Raw genomic sequence first — 15736 nt, forward strand, 5'->3', positions numbered from 1 at the left:
AAAATTTCCTTGGTGATATTTCAAACAAAGCACGGAGTTTTTCTGGTTTTGTAAATCACTCTTTGTCTCAAACAACATTAATGAAAAAAACATTTGAATTTATCTTGTGCCTTTCATGACCTCAGGACTTTCCAAAAAGCAGTTATCAGCCAACAAGATATATTTGAAGTGCCAACAATGTTATGACGTGAGAACTGTGAAAGTAGATTGTTTGGTCATTTAATTGCACTTTGTGGAATTATGAGGTGCACAAACTGGTGACTGCTTTTCCCATATTACAACATGATTTCATTTCAAAAACATATTTTATTAACTGTAAATTGTTCTCGGACTTTCTGAGATTATCCAAAGTGTGATATAAATGAAAGGTCTTTCTGCATTTTGAGATTAAACACAGCTACTTTGGTGAGGTATCCTCAAGAAACGAGGGAAAGCTGGCAGAAACATGGAGAGTGACACCTGTGTGAAGGCTTAATGCTTTGGTGGAGATACTAGCTAAGTTCTGAATTTAGAGATATAAAAAGAAACACATGCTTATTTTCCACTAAAATAACAAAGTAATTTCAGAGGAATATGTTAAGTGTACGTAGACTGGTGTGATAAAACCAAAAGGAAATTCTGCTCTGTTCTCAGCTCCGAAGATAGAAATATCAGACTTAAAGCCCAAACCTGGCTGACCCTGAGACCTGCCAACAGCAACAACTATAAGTCAAGCTTTAGCTGGGCTGAACTGTGAGAGGCCTCTCAATGGTAAATTTTGTCCTTTCACTATCTGCAACCACAGGACATGGATTTTGCTCCAAGCAAGAGCTTTTGTGTTTTAGAATGAATGTTTTAAAAGATGTCAGCACCATTGAGTGCAGCTTTCACATAGGAGGTCAGATGGACACAAGTAATTACAATGACACATCATGAAGGAAGCGCAAAATTGATGACAGATGTTTCCATTTGGATGTGCTGGTATTTCAGTGCAATTCCCACAGAAGGAGCACAACCAGAATTAAACAGAATTGTAAGCACAAATTGCACAATTTGAACCTCCAAATCTTTTACACTGTTTTGAAGAGTATGGAGCCAAATTGTCTTGAATCTACCCTAATTTGCAAATTCACTGCCCATAGTACCAGCCTGCTGCCAAACCAGACACCTGAGCTCTATATCCAGGGATTGTCCAACGAGGTGAGTCAGCCCACAGGGTGTTCCAGGTGGCGGATCCTGTGGCTCTACCCATGGAACACTCGAATGCCTTTTTGCTAACTCATTGTGGTCAAAAGCCTTTGAACTTACTTTAAATGTCTGTAATAGTCATGGCCATTTTAAAACTGTTCACATGGAATTAAATCATTTTTAAAAAGTTACTAAAATGAATGCAAGTAAAAAACTTATAAAAGTATGAGAAATTAAAAACATCAAAATAACTATACTTACCTTTCAACTCAAGGTCAACAACCCCATTCTTTACACCAGTCACCCCAGCATGAAGATAAGCAGCTAATTGCAAGGTTGGTGCAGGAGCTGAAGAACAAGCAATAGATGGCCAGCACTTCTGTATAGAACCTTTGGTCAAAGATAAGCAGGATCTAGCCAGCCTGTTAGAGTCAGACCCATTCACAAAACTCACCATGTCCCAAGTTCAGTTTAATCATCCTGAAGAAATTATGCTATTGGGCTAACTTCTGGACATTTAAGAACCGCCTGAAAATTAAACGGAAACTTTTGAGTGCAAGTACATTTTGAAAAGGTTTCAATTTATTTTACTACAAAGCTTGTTCTCTCCCCCAAAGTAACTAGAATATAGTTTAGCAGGTTCTTCAGAAATAAATTTCAGTGATGTACAATCAAACTATTCACAGGTGGTAGACTGACACTCTGATTAAAATGATTTTTTTTAGTAATGAACTGGCTTTCAGCTGTATGAATGGATTTATGATATTGCCACTTCTAAATAAATAAAGGAATATTTCTTAGAACAATGTTTTATAAAAACAATCAATTTTAGAAGCAGCATTCCATTTCACAGGCTCTTTGCAGATTTTGGTATTGCACTGATACACAAAAGCTTCAGGTGCAACTCAAGAAAATATAACGCTTCTCAAGCAAAGCAATTTGCTCCAGATTCAACAACTGCACTCTTGGAAAATTTTCCCAGAAATTTCTTTCTTCCATCTTCAATAAAAGTTGCTGCTCCAGTTCAAATGTCCTATAAAATGATTTTTTTTATTTGGAAACCATTACTACTTTCCGATTTGGTGCTATCTGTTCCAATTCAACGTCTGCAACACACTGCCATGTCTTAAAAAGAGTGTCATGACCCAGTTTTGTATATAAAGGAGCCTGACATCCCAATTCATTTCTAAGAGTTTATACTCTTCAAATCGGTTTCTCTCTCTGCAACCAACAACTACTCCACCCAACCAACTACCTACCCCCTCCTGGCTAATTTCCAGAATGTGATAACTTATTTTTCAGGGATCTTGTCTAACACTTCTTGTGTAAGCCTTTGGGATTGGAAATTCATCATTGGTGGCTGGCATTGAATGTATGCAAGTGTATTGGTCACAGTTTGTACTCTGCATATTTACCTCAAACCGTACTAGTGGTGATTAGCATTTCTGAAAGGGAACTGCGAGCATTTGGTCACGATTGCTGATGCAAGTCTTGGAGTTACTGAGCCTTATCTGTAGCTACAATGCTGGACTTCATATGGAATCCAATGGCAAAGCTCAATCTTGCTGGGATTCCCCATTATATTCAATGATCTCAGTAATACAATTGCTTGAGGATGATGCGAATTGAAGCCTCACTACACCTTACTGAGTAAGATCTGGATCAAAAAAAACAGTGAAATGCTCTCTAATTATCCATTACAGGTTGATACCAGTGGTGGGTTGCATCAAGTACAATTTGGCCCATTGAATTCAATTAATGCAATTAAACGTGAGTACGGTATTATGATCAATAAAAGAAATCTTACAGATATTTCCTAATGACCAAAGCTAGGGGCCAAAAATTAACTTCTTTTATAGGACATTGTTCTATTTCTATTTCGTAGTTTCAATATTGGATGCAGAAAACAGCTGCAGAGTATGAACAGAAAATGTTAGACATACTCAGTAGGTCAAGCTGATAACCTTTCATCAGAATGAGGAAAACTTAGAAACCAAACATGCTTTAAGCTGCAAAGGGAAAGGTGGAGAACACAAAGGCATGTCTGTGATTGAGTGGAGAACAAGAGTGTGCAGTGAAGGCTTCATCACAGCTGTTAATCACAGCTGATCCATCTCCACCTCTCCACCTTCTCTGCAACTTAAAACTTGCTTGATTTCTAACTTTTCTGAGTTCTGATGAAAGGCTATTGAACATAGAACACTACAGCACAGTACAGGCCCTTCGGCCCACAATGTTGTGCTGACATTTTATTCTGCTCTAAGAACTATCTAACCCTTCCATCCCATATAGCCCTCCATTTTTCTATCATTCATGTGGCTATCTAAGCGTCTCTTAAATGTCCCTAATGTATCTGTCCCCATAACCTCTGCAGGCAGTGCGTTCCATGCACCCACTACTCTCTGTGTAAAAAAATTTACCTCTGACATCCCCCCTATACCTTCCTCCAATCACCTTAAAATTATGCCCCCTCGTGTTTGCCATTGTCACCTTGGGAAAAAGTCTCTGACCGTCCACTCGATCTATGCCTCTTATCATCCTGTACACCTCTATCAAGTCACCTCTGATCTTCCTTCTCTCCAAACAGAAAAGCCCCAGCTCACTCAACCTGTCCTCATAACACATGCTCTCCAATCCAGGCAGCATCCTGGTAAATCTCCTCTGCACCCTCTCTAAAGCTTCTACATCCTTCCTATAATGAGGCAACCAGAACTGAACACAATACTCCGTGTGGCCTAACCAGAGTTTTATAGAGCTGCAACATTACCTCAGCTCTTGAACTCAATACCCCGACTAGTGAAGGCCAACACACCATACGCCTTCTTAAAAACCCAATCAACCTGCACGGCAACTTTGAGGGATCTATGGACGTGCACCCCAAGATCCCTCTGTTCCTCCACACTGCTAAAAGTCCTGCCATTAACCTTGTATTCTGCCTTCAAATTCGATCTTCCAAAGTGTATCACTTCACACTTTTCCGGGTTGAACTCCATCGGCCATTTCTCAGCCTAGCTCTGCATCCTATCAATGACCTGTTGTAACCTACAGCAACCTTCTACACTATCCACAACATCACCAACCTTCGGATCATCTACAAACTTACTAACCCACCCTTCCACATCCTCATCCAAGTCACTTATAAAAATCACAAAGAGCAGGGGTCCCAGAACAGATCCCTGTGGAACACCTCTGGTCACCAACCTCCAGGCAGAATATGCTCCATCTACCATCACCCTCTGTCTTCTATGGGTGAGCCAATTCTGAATCCTCACAGCCAGGTTTCCCTGGATCCCATGCCTCCTGACTTTCTGTATAAGCCTTCCATGAGGAACCTTATCAAGTACCTTACTAAAATCCATGTACACCACACCCACTGTTCTACCTTCATCAATGTGCTTTGTCACATCCTCAAAGAATTCAGTCAGGCTTGTGAGGCACGCCCTGCCCCTCACAAAGCTATGTTGACTGTCCCTAATCAGCCCATGCTTCTCCAGATACCCATAAATCCTGTCTCTCAGAATCTTCTCCAGTAATTTGCCCACCACTGAAGTAAGTCTCACTGGTCTGTAATTCCCAGGGTTATCCCTACTCCCTTTCTTGAACAAAGGAACAACATTTGCCACCCTCCAATCATCTGACACTACTCCTGTGACGAATGAAGATGCAAAGATCATCGCCAAGGGTGCAGCGATCTCTTCCCTCGCTTCCCATAATAACCTTGGATGTATCCCATCCGGCCACAGTGACTTATCTATCCTAATGTTTTTCAAAAGTTCTAGCACATCCTCTTTCCTCACGATGACATGCCCTAGCATATCAGCCTGTTGTACCCCATCCTCACAAACGTCAAGGTCTCTCTCACTGGTGAATACTGAAACAAAGTATTCATTAAGGATCTCCCCTACCTCTTCTGACTCCAGGCATACGTTTCCTCTGTTATCCCTGATCTGTCCTACCCTCACTCTAGTCATCCTCCTATTCTTCACATGCATGTAGAACACCTTGGGGTTTTCCTTAATCCTACTCGACAAGGCCTTCTTGACTTGAAATGTTAACCCTGTTTCTCTTTCCACAGATGCTGCCAGATCTGCTGTATTTCCATCATTTTCTGTTTTCATTCTAGATTCGAACAACTGCATTTTTAAAAAACTTTTTAGTGGTTTGCTCATATATTGTAACTACCAGCATATTTATAGCTAAGTTGGTGTGATTATAAATACTGAATTTTATTACATCTTCATTATTTGTTTAAATGCATTTGATTTGCTATATGCTGCATTTAATTCTGTGATAAAAATGCTCATATTAATGCAGCAATTAAATACATGCTTAACTTTATGTGCCGCACATGAGGATTCTTTATGTAAATAAGAAATGCAAGTTAAAACACTTTGAATTATCTATATGAAATTTTCCCTCATATAATCAAGAGCATAAACAACACAACTGCTTAACAGCATATTTCGCAATTTCTTTTAAGTGCCAAAACTTTAACATCAGACTTCTACATTCTATGTTACTTGGGCTTTCTTTCCTGAAAATGCAGCAAGGTTACGTGACTTAAGCAAAATGGTCAGTTTGTATCATGTTGACAATATCAGATGGACCGACCAAATCCTCCAGACAATACTGGAAGCAATGAAAGTCATGTTTGCATAACAGTGAGTGGGGCAAAGCATGTCCTAGCAGGAAGCAGTGAAAAGGGCAAGTTAAAAAAAAGACAGCAGTCTGTCAAGTACTAAAAGAGTAAATGGTTTACATGCTAGCTTACTGATGGCAAAAGCCACTTGAAGTATCAATGTACAGAAAAAAAAAATTCTACATAAATAAGCTCAGCAAAGGGACTTCTTCTAGGTTAGTTTTCTTTAAAACTAATTACTGAAACAAAAATGAATTAAATAAAATTATTCCACCTGTTTTCTTATCAATGCAAAATAAATTAAAGTACCCTCATTTTTTTTCTTGGTGTTAAAAGTAAGCATTAATTAAGTGAAGCTAGTAAGTAGGAAATGATGCAGACATTTGCTTGCTTAAAAACCTGTCTAAAAATGTTAAAATATACCAATGATTAAGTGTTAACAATAGCTGTGGACATCAATACTGTTTGAATATACGAGCAAGTTACAGTCACCAATTCAGAGTTCAATACAAAAACACTCATTCACTAAGCCAATATGAAAAGCCACAGCATGAACCTAAAAACTGAGAGAAAACTTGCAACTGCAGACATCAACAGAACTTTACATTAATTACGTTCCAAGATAAAGGGCTGTACTGTCATTGAGAATCAAAAGGTTCTGTAAGACCAATCTATTCTAATGACCCAGAAGTCAAGGTATCAGTAAACCTCCTAATGGTGTAAATTATTGTTGATGCAATTAGCAATTGTAATTATTCTCCTTATTATCATATTACTGTTAAGTTAGAATCAGACAGCCATCTCTTTCAATGGTAATTCAAATTATTTTCTAAATGCACTAGCATAAATCATCATGTCTTTTGTAATAACTACCCTAATGTTATCATTGCCAGTATCACAAGGGCATTGAACCAAAGGCCTTTCAGTGAAGCTCCAACTGCAGATATACATAATTGACTCCAAGAACTGTTGAATTTCCCCAAGCAGATTTCTATCACACTGAAAAAAAATTCTTTGTGATTGTGTGGATACTTTTTACTTCATTTTAAAACAGCTACCAAAATATCTGCAAATCAATTTGTTTATTTCAAACCAAAGGTGGAATTGTCTCAAAAATAACTTCTGCCATCGCTAGATGTCATAGAGAATCTATACAGTGAAAGGAGTCATTGGTTTCACAGTCTTGCAGACATAATGAAATATAACAAGAGCTGCACAAGTTTCAGCCTCTAGGATGACTAATGACATATCAACTCACCAGCATAGCGCACCGGTGCATCCTTGTCCAGTGCAACCAGTGGTGGGTCCAGAAAAACGGTGTCATTGTTCTCTGTTATCACACCATGATAGGATGTTTCTATCCACGGTTTGTGCTTGTTTACTGAAAAAAAGACATAACCAAAAAGTGGTGTCAGTTATGAATCTATTTATATCAACATTTTTTAAAAAATGCCTCAAATAAAAAGTACAAAATTAATACTCGCAAGTACCCAACAATTACGTTGACTGGATACAAGGAACGGATTACTATAAAATAGCAAAACAACACTCCTTTTCTTCTTTTATCCTACTTAATTTCCTCTGATCTCTCAGTGGTAGATTCCTACATTGAGTTGCTTGCTTTGTAATAGTTCCGAATATTGAACACAGCATCATCAGCAATGCCCAGCAGTGGCACAGCGTCTGGGAACATCTCAGAATGTATTGTATAAGAAAAAAAATCAGAAATACTCAGCAGGACTAGCAATATCTGTGGAGGAGGAAACAGAGATAACATTTCCAGCCATAACCTTTTGCCACAGCTAATGCAGTACATCTAACATTTTCTGTCTTTGTTCCAGATTTCTAGTATCTAGTTTTTTAATCTTTTCAATCACAGTATATTGTACTCAGTTATCACTGTATTTAGATTATGCATTTCACATTCCTTCCAACTATTAAAAGACTCTGCTAGTCAGACTGGCTGTGACACAGATTTACAACATTCAGTGTGTGATCAAGGGCTGAAGTTAGGCTTATTCAAGTTTTAATAACCACCATTCTGATCAATTCAAATTCTTCATTTCAATTGCAATTTTCCCCAAGATAAATTCTCCAGATATATTTAGTTATGCCTTAAATCTAACAAGTAATCCAAACTGAAGAAATATGGTAGGTTGAACAATTCTATTTAGCCAGTTGATCAGTTAGGATAAGCAAACTGTGCCCTGCCAAACAGTAACTAGTGAACTTGGAACTCATACAAGCAGTACATTGCTTGAAGGTACCATTCTCCCCTGACTGTATGGCAATTTCCACTAAGGAATATAATTGCTCTGTAAAGTTTTATGATGAGCTTATCAGAATCAAACTTAAAAATATGAACAAATTCCAGATATTTTACATTTTTTGCCATATTCCCAATTTTTTAGTATATTCATTTCCTGGTAAATACAACACTGTTGCATATCGGGTACACATAATCTATACTTCAGAAACTGAGGTTTTCAGAACCACTCTATGCTAGTCTCAAACTAATTCAACCAATAAAGTCAAACTGTAGGATTACAGATAGTATAGCGCTTTAAGTTAACATTCAGCTGCTGACAATAAAACCAAGCCTCACTTGGGACTAATGGCAAATGCAGACTATTCAATCTGAAGCATTTCTTTGCATCCTAACACAACATAAACTGTTAACAGCTCCTCCCCACCCACCCAGTACCCACCACACCTTCCCCCCCCCTCCATTTAATTTAGGACAAGTTATATGGAACATATTGCAATTATTAAATTGTGATAATTATCCAGATGTCATTGGATGAGACTACTATTTTAAGTTTGATATTTAACTTTGGTTCCACACACCTTATTAATTTATAAATACTCTGGTACCTTGAGGTCATTTAACAAACTAAAGCAAATGCTAGACAGCTGTAACAATAATGCCACTTGAAATATTCTTAAATCCCAGGACCACTATGTCAATGATAGCAGTGTCATCTTTTGCACTGGCTATTAATAATATCCTGAACTGGAAGAATTAATTGATACTTTTCATATCATATTAGAATTATAGAATAGAGACATATTATGAAGGAAACTGAAGCAAGAGTAGACTATTTGGCCTCTCGTTCCTGCTCCACCATTCAATAAAATCATGGCTGACATTTTACTTCAGCACCATTTTCCTGCATTAACTTCATATCCCTTGATACCTTTAATATCTAAAAATATAATGATTTCCATCTTGAATATAGTGATTGAGCTTCATGGTCCTCTGGAATGGGATATTCTGACGACTTACCACCCTCTGGAATGAAGACATTTCTTCCCATCTCAATCCTGAATGGCCAATTCCTTATTTTGAGATTGTGCTTCCCGGTTCCAGACACTCCAGCCAAGTGAAACATCGTTCCTGCATTCACCCTGGTATTTTGCAAGTTTTGATGAGATCACCTTTCATTCTTCTAAATGCTTGAATACACTGCTATGGTTACTCTTCAACTTTCAAGCCAAGCTTTGAGAACTGTTTGCTTACATCCAAAGCTACCTTGACTTTGTTCTTTCTCTCATTGTCCAGCCTCTTTCCAGCTACATCTGTGACACCTCTGGCTTTGTCCATTAATTTTGACAGTTTCTATGTTCCTGGTGCCAAATGTCTTATTTTCCCGGGGAGGTCAAATCTTTGTACACCAGCACAGCACACCAAGATGGCTTGATGGCTCCTTACCTCTTAATTGAATAGAGGATCAAACAGTCCACCACCACCTTCTTCACCTGGCTAAACATTCTCACTTGAACAACTTATTTAACCCTGCTCCCTTTTTCCCCCAAATCAAGGTGCAGTTATGGGAACCCCCATAGTTTGGGTGAAACAATTTTTTTATCAGTTGTACTCAGGTCCTCTCCAGATGGAGGGTCTCAAATCGAAACAATGTCCATTTCCCTCAACAGATTTTGCCCGGCAATTACTGTTTTGTCCCAGATTCCAGCATCTGCAATCTCTTGTGTCTCCTCTCCTTCATGTCTTTTCTCAATATATTTATGACAGTACTAGTACTGCTTCCTGCACATGTACAGAATCCAAAGCTTTACCTTAGCTGCCAATCTCCATCATGCTCGTACTATCACATGGTCCACTTCAGTGACCAACATCCATCCAAGCCCAAAGACTCCGACACCTACCTTGACTACACCTCCTCCCATCCTGCTTCCTGTAAGGACTCCACTTCATTGCCCCATATTCTCTGGTTCCACTGTATCTGTTCTGATGATAATACCTTTTCACTAGTGGTTTTGAGATGTAACCTACTTCCCTAATCACGTCTTCTCTCTCTCAATTGGCTCTCAATTGCATCTGTTCCATTTGTCACATGTTCTCACCCTTTTGACATTCCCCTCACTCTGAACTCCATGTCTTTGGCTTCCTACATTGTTCAAATGAAGTCTAATGTAAGCTTGAGAATGGCACCTAATATCCCAAGCAAGCACATTGCTGCCCTTAACAGGAAATTCACCAATTTCAGATACCAGCCCTTCCAGTTTGGATCAGAATAGCCAACTCTGATGAAGGGCCATGAACCCACCATGTTAACTCCATTTTTCCCTTTCCATAGATGTTGTCTGAACTGTTGACTATTTCCAGCATTCTCAATTACTTCATATTTCCGGCAATTGCAATATTTTGTATCTCACAGTTCTAGCATTGCCTTATTCAACCCACCCCCCGCCCCCCCCCTCCTCTGTTCTGATTTGTTTCCCATTTAAATCTCTTCCTGGTGGATCAGCACTGATCAACAAGCATTCACCACATTCTCTCAATGGGCACCAGCATCATTTGTTTTATTCAGTCTCTCTTGGTCTTCACCCTGTCAAACATTCCCTTTATTCTCCCACCTCTCTACAACTTTCACTTACAACTTTTCCAAGTTCTGAGGTAAGGCCATCAGTCTGAAACATTAACTCTGATACTTTCACCTCAGATACTGCCTGACTTGCTGAGTTTATTTCCAGCATTTCTGTTATGACCTGCAATGCTTTGCTTTTCAATAACTTCCAAAACCAGTCCTGTTGTGTTACTCCTCTTGCTGTGTATGTAAAAGTTAATTCAATGAGTTAAAAGAATATTGTATGTTTATTTTACTGCTGTTTTTAATATCATTAGGGAAATAATGAATATATATGATTCATTCTGCTCAGAGAATGTTTTTTTTAATGTAAAACTGTTACTCAGACCCACAAAGGATCAGATTGCCATCTTTCTGTAAAAGATTACAACATATAGCTGACAGCACTTAATAAAGGTTCATCCAGTGACATTTCACTTTTTTTGTCAATTAATTAAATCAAGAATCATTCATTTGAATTTTATGAGCCATCAGCCCCTCATACAATATTAATAGACCTACTAGTCCATGATTGAAGATATTGTTCTAATGATAAATGCATGATTGGTCAAGTATGGAATAATCCTGTTGTTTAGATTCAAAATCATTTTTCTTGAAATGACTTCTAAGAGCACTAACGGACTATAGTTGAAGTATACATTGAAGTAGATGTGATCAGTGGGAAATATAGTTCCAAACAACCACCCACAAAATTAATTAAAACCACTGCTCATGTTATACCAATCCAACATATATATGATGGCAAATGTCTCAGACCTTTCTCAGTCCCTTGCAAAATAACAAAATTTAATGAAATGTAATGAAATTGAGAGGCAAAAAGCAAACACCATTTCTTCCATGTAATTGCTCATATCTCCAGTGGTACATTTTATCACCCAACTTTTAAGATGAAGCATTCCATTCATTCAAACCAAAAGTAGTTTGCTAACAAGACACAAGTACAAAAATAATGAAAAATATCTCATTTTAATTGTATTGTGGCCCCATGTAATGTGGAATTTGAATAGACAATTACTAAAGGTTTACTTGGAAATGCCAATGCTACCAGTAACAGTAACACCAAGTTTGTTTAATGCCATTAAATGGAATTGGAGCATTCAGTTGCTGTGATTGATGAAACAAGCTCAACATTATTTTTTATCATTGAAGCCATTAGGATTACTAAACCAACACTAAGCAGGGTGAGCCTGAACTCCACTTCTGAAGATCCAGCCTGAAGTCCAACTGGATAAGAGAAGCTATTTAGTTTCATACAGACATGGAAAATATTACTGGAGGATTATGAATACTCTCCAGCAATAACAAAGGAGTAAATGGAGTGGCTGCAAATGACATAGAACTTAGAAGAGGAACAGGCCCTTTGGCCCACCATGTCTGCTCCAACCGTGATGCTTATCTAATTCCATCTACTTGCACATGGCCTGCACACCTCTATTCTCTGCCTGTTCATATGCCAGTCTAAATGCCTCAGGAGTGGTAGCACACTCCAGGAACCTAACACCTTCCATGTAAAAAGCTTGCCTCTCATACACCCTTTTAACTTTCCCCCTCTCATTTTAAACCTATGCCCTCTAGTATTTGACATTTCCACCCTAGGAAAATGACTCTGACTATCTACCCTATCAATGCCTCTCATAATTTTAAATACTTCTATCAGGTCGCTCTTCAGCCTTTGACACTCCAGAGAAAACAATCCAAGTTTGTCCATCCTCTCGTCGATAATACACTCCAAACCAGGCAACACCCTGCCAAACCTCTTCTACACCCTCTCCAAAGACTCTACATCCTTCCTATTGTGTGACAACCAGAACTGCACACAATACTCCAAATTTCATACAGCTGCACATGACTTGCCAACTTTTATACTCAGTGCCCTGACTGATAAAGGCGGGTATGCCATACACCTTGCTTGTCACCCAATCTACTCGTGTTGCCACTTTCAGGGAGCTATGAACTTGCACCACCAGATCCCTCTGTACAACAATGCTTCTAAAGGTCCTGCCATTTACTGCATATTTTCCTCTTGCATTTGACCTCCCAAAGTGCATCACCTCAGACTTGCCCGGATTAAACTCTGACTCCAAATTTGAAACTGATCTATACCTTGCTATATCCTTTGACTGCCTTCTCCACAACTCGGGTTATCTGCAAACTTACTAACTAGACAACTAACGTCTTCATCCAAATCATTTATATATATTACATACAACAGAGATCCCAGCACTGATCCTTGAGGGACATCACTGGTCATCGACCTCCAGTCAGGAAAACACCACTTCACCACCTCCCTGTGTCTTATATGACCAAGCCAATTTTGTACCTAACTTACTTGTGGATCCCAGGTGAGCTAATCTTCTGGATTCATGAATCACTGCATTACACTGACTGGAAACAGTTGTGGTTTGGAACTGTGGCTTGGGAATTTGGTGAGTTGGTGCAGTGAGGGAAGAGGGGCTGTTCTAGTAGCCGATAAAACAAGTAGTGCCCTATGAGGGCAAGCAGGAGGCAGTGAGAGATGAGAGCAATGATAATGGAGCGACATAAAATGAGCCAAAGGGAGCAAAAGGAGCTTGGAAAATTGAGGTGTGACATCATAGAAAGGCAAGGAGGAATGTACTCAGATGTAATCAGCATGTGAAGGGGCTGGCAAGTGCCTTTGTCTTTATACTCTAACTCACCAAGCAGAATCCATAATCTGATAGAGGTACCACAGATCCTGTATCATGTGAGATCTCCAGGATACCTATTATTGTATCCTGGTCAATCACATGCAAAAGTACCATCAGCTGGAAAAGCTTGAACTGTGGCCTTTGGAACATTAATAGCTGACATCACTGTTGTCCATCAGCGAGGTTGATTTTTTCATTGGATAGTGTGTTTCAGCAGTGGTCACCACAAAGTTCGATGCAGGGAATGGGTGACTGTCACACTGGCAAAAAAAGAGCAGGTAAGCAATTTAGGAGACCTGCCCCCATGGGAATCTTACTCTCTAACCAGCATCCAATTCAAAGTATGAATGGGGAAGGGGTTTCTGCTGGGGAATGTAACCAGACCCAAGACCATAGCAGCATGGATGTCTCCACTGTGAGATTTAGAACCCCTGTGGATAACAAGGTGCATTGAGGATAAGATAAGACACAAAAGGGAAACTAAACTGACACCAAAAGCTTAATACTCCAGAAAGCCAAGAAGATTACAAATACTAAGGAGTATATCAAAAGACTCTGCTCGATCCTACTCTTCTTTTCCAGGTGTTCTTTCATTCCATATTTAACTATAGACTTTAATATTTTCCCTACCACTGATGTAAGGCTGAAAGGTTGGTAATTTCCAGTTTTCTTGAAATTTCCCCCTGAAATTTTTCTTTCCAGTTGGAGAAAGCAATGCTGCAACTACTGAAATCGTCATCTTGATTTTAGAGAGGATCAAGAGTGAATGAATAAGGGGATTTTCATGCTTCTCTTTGCTTTTACCCATTGCTAGAATGTTTTCTGAAGAAAGCATCCTGCTCAGCTCTATGCTCTTGCTTACACAGACAGACAGCCAAGTCACTATATGCAAACAGACAAGAATAGATACATAAATTAAAAATAATTCATCAATTTTTATCAAAAAATTACAAGACATATGGTCAAAAGTCATGAGATAGTTTATGGACTTCATATCAGAGTTGGTTTTCTCCTAGGACTCTGAGTAATATTATCAAGCAATGCAACTAAAAACTCATATTCTTCATGGCGATCATTTTAAATTTTTGCATTTACATTAAGCTTTTAAGTTAACCTAGATAAAATTGGCATATGCATAAACATCCTTTGTTGTTTCTTATGTTTTATCTCGAAAATCTGGTTTTCTCCACAAAATAAATCCATATTAAAATTTCAGTTGACGTCATTTTTGTTTTTATCTTGATGACTGTCTCATTCAGTTGTCAGAATCAACATTCTGCACATGGAATGCACATTTGATAACCTTTCCTTATCATACAGAGCATGGCTTGATGGTCTGCAGCTCCCTTTCAATGACAATGTGATAAAAGCTCCACCACATTCTGGTTGCACTAGTTTAAGGACTAATGGGCTTTTGTTTGAGTGATTCTATAGTGAAGTGGTTCACCTGCATGTATCTCCAAGGACAACAACATCAGTCTCAGTGAATAAAACTGAAGTGACAGTTTCAGGATCTCGCTTTAATTTGCGAAGTTGCAATTCACAGCGTGTGAAAAGCCTGCAATAATAGATTGCACTGTAACTGCACTCCATGGTGTGCTACTGGGCAGTATGGATCAGAAGGATCTCAATTCAATCAACAGTTAGCTGAGACAGCCATAGAAGTGCTTTTTAACATCACTCTCCCGAGACTAGGAAGGCGAGAAAAATTCAGCCACGGTTCTTGCCATTCCTCATTTTTATCTGGTATCCTTAAGGAATGGAACAATAATAATTTCAACATTTAAATGCAACTTAACATAAAAATAATCCATTAAGTTTTTAATAGAGGTACTCAATTTTCAATAGTAAAATATTATAACCAGCTTTGGTTTCAAGGTCTTTAATAACTGGTCTGTGTGTTTTAGGTATAGGAAAGTGGAGATGCTGTTCAATACTACATAGGTTATTATTGTAGCCACCAGAGAATCTATTTCCTTCACTCCAATGCAATGGTGCTCCTATGGCATCCAGTGACAATAAAATCATGAGCCGAACATTGAAAAACTTTTCACAGGCAATAAAAAAGGAAAAATAAAGCACTGATTGTTCATTTTTAATTATTTTACAGATGGAAAAATAACAACTCATACATACAGATGATACTAAATTCAAAACTAATATATATTAAGCAAGAATAAGAAATATATTAAAAGTCATGGAATCCAGTAAATGTGGGAATGACACCCCACTAGAAGAACATGGCAGATCATCTGGCAGTAACTAGTGTGCCATTAAAAACTCAGTTGCACAACTGTTAATGAATCTTGACATTTCTATTGCAAAAATAATGTAGAAAAATTGAAGTTCATCTAAGCTGATGATTCTGCACG

The 15736-nt window shown here is 38.5% G+C and overlaps 1 protein-coding gene across 1 annotated transcript in view; it reads right to left on the minus strand.

The window, feature by feature from the left end:
• The window catches only part of LOC127571531 (calsyntenin-2-like), a 422857-nt gene that overhangs the window by 200964 nt on the left and 206157 nt on the right, over positions 1-15736 (minus strand). Inside the window, 1 exon segment of the mRNA XM_052017987.1 lies at positions 7065-7187. Coding sequence (XP_051873947.1) covers positions 7065-7187 — 123 coding nt within the window.

This window comes from Pristis pectinata, chromosome 6 (assembly GCF_009764475.1).
Source record: "Pristis pectinata isolate sPriPec2 chromosome 6, sPriPec2.1.pri, whole genome shotgun sequence".
Classification (NCBI taxonomy): Eukaryota; Metazoa; Chordata; class Chondrichthyes; order Rhinopristiformes; family Pristidae; genus Pristis; species Pristis pectinata.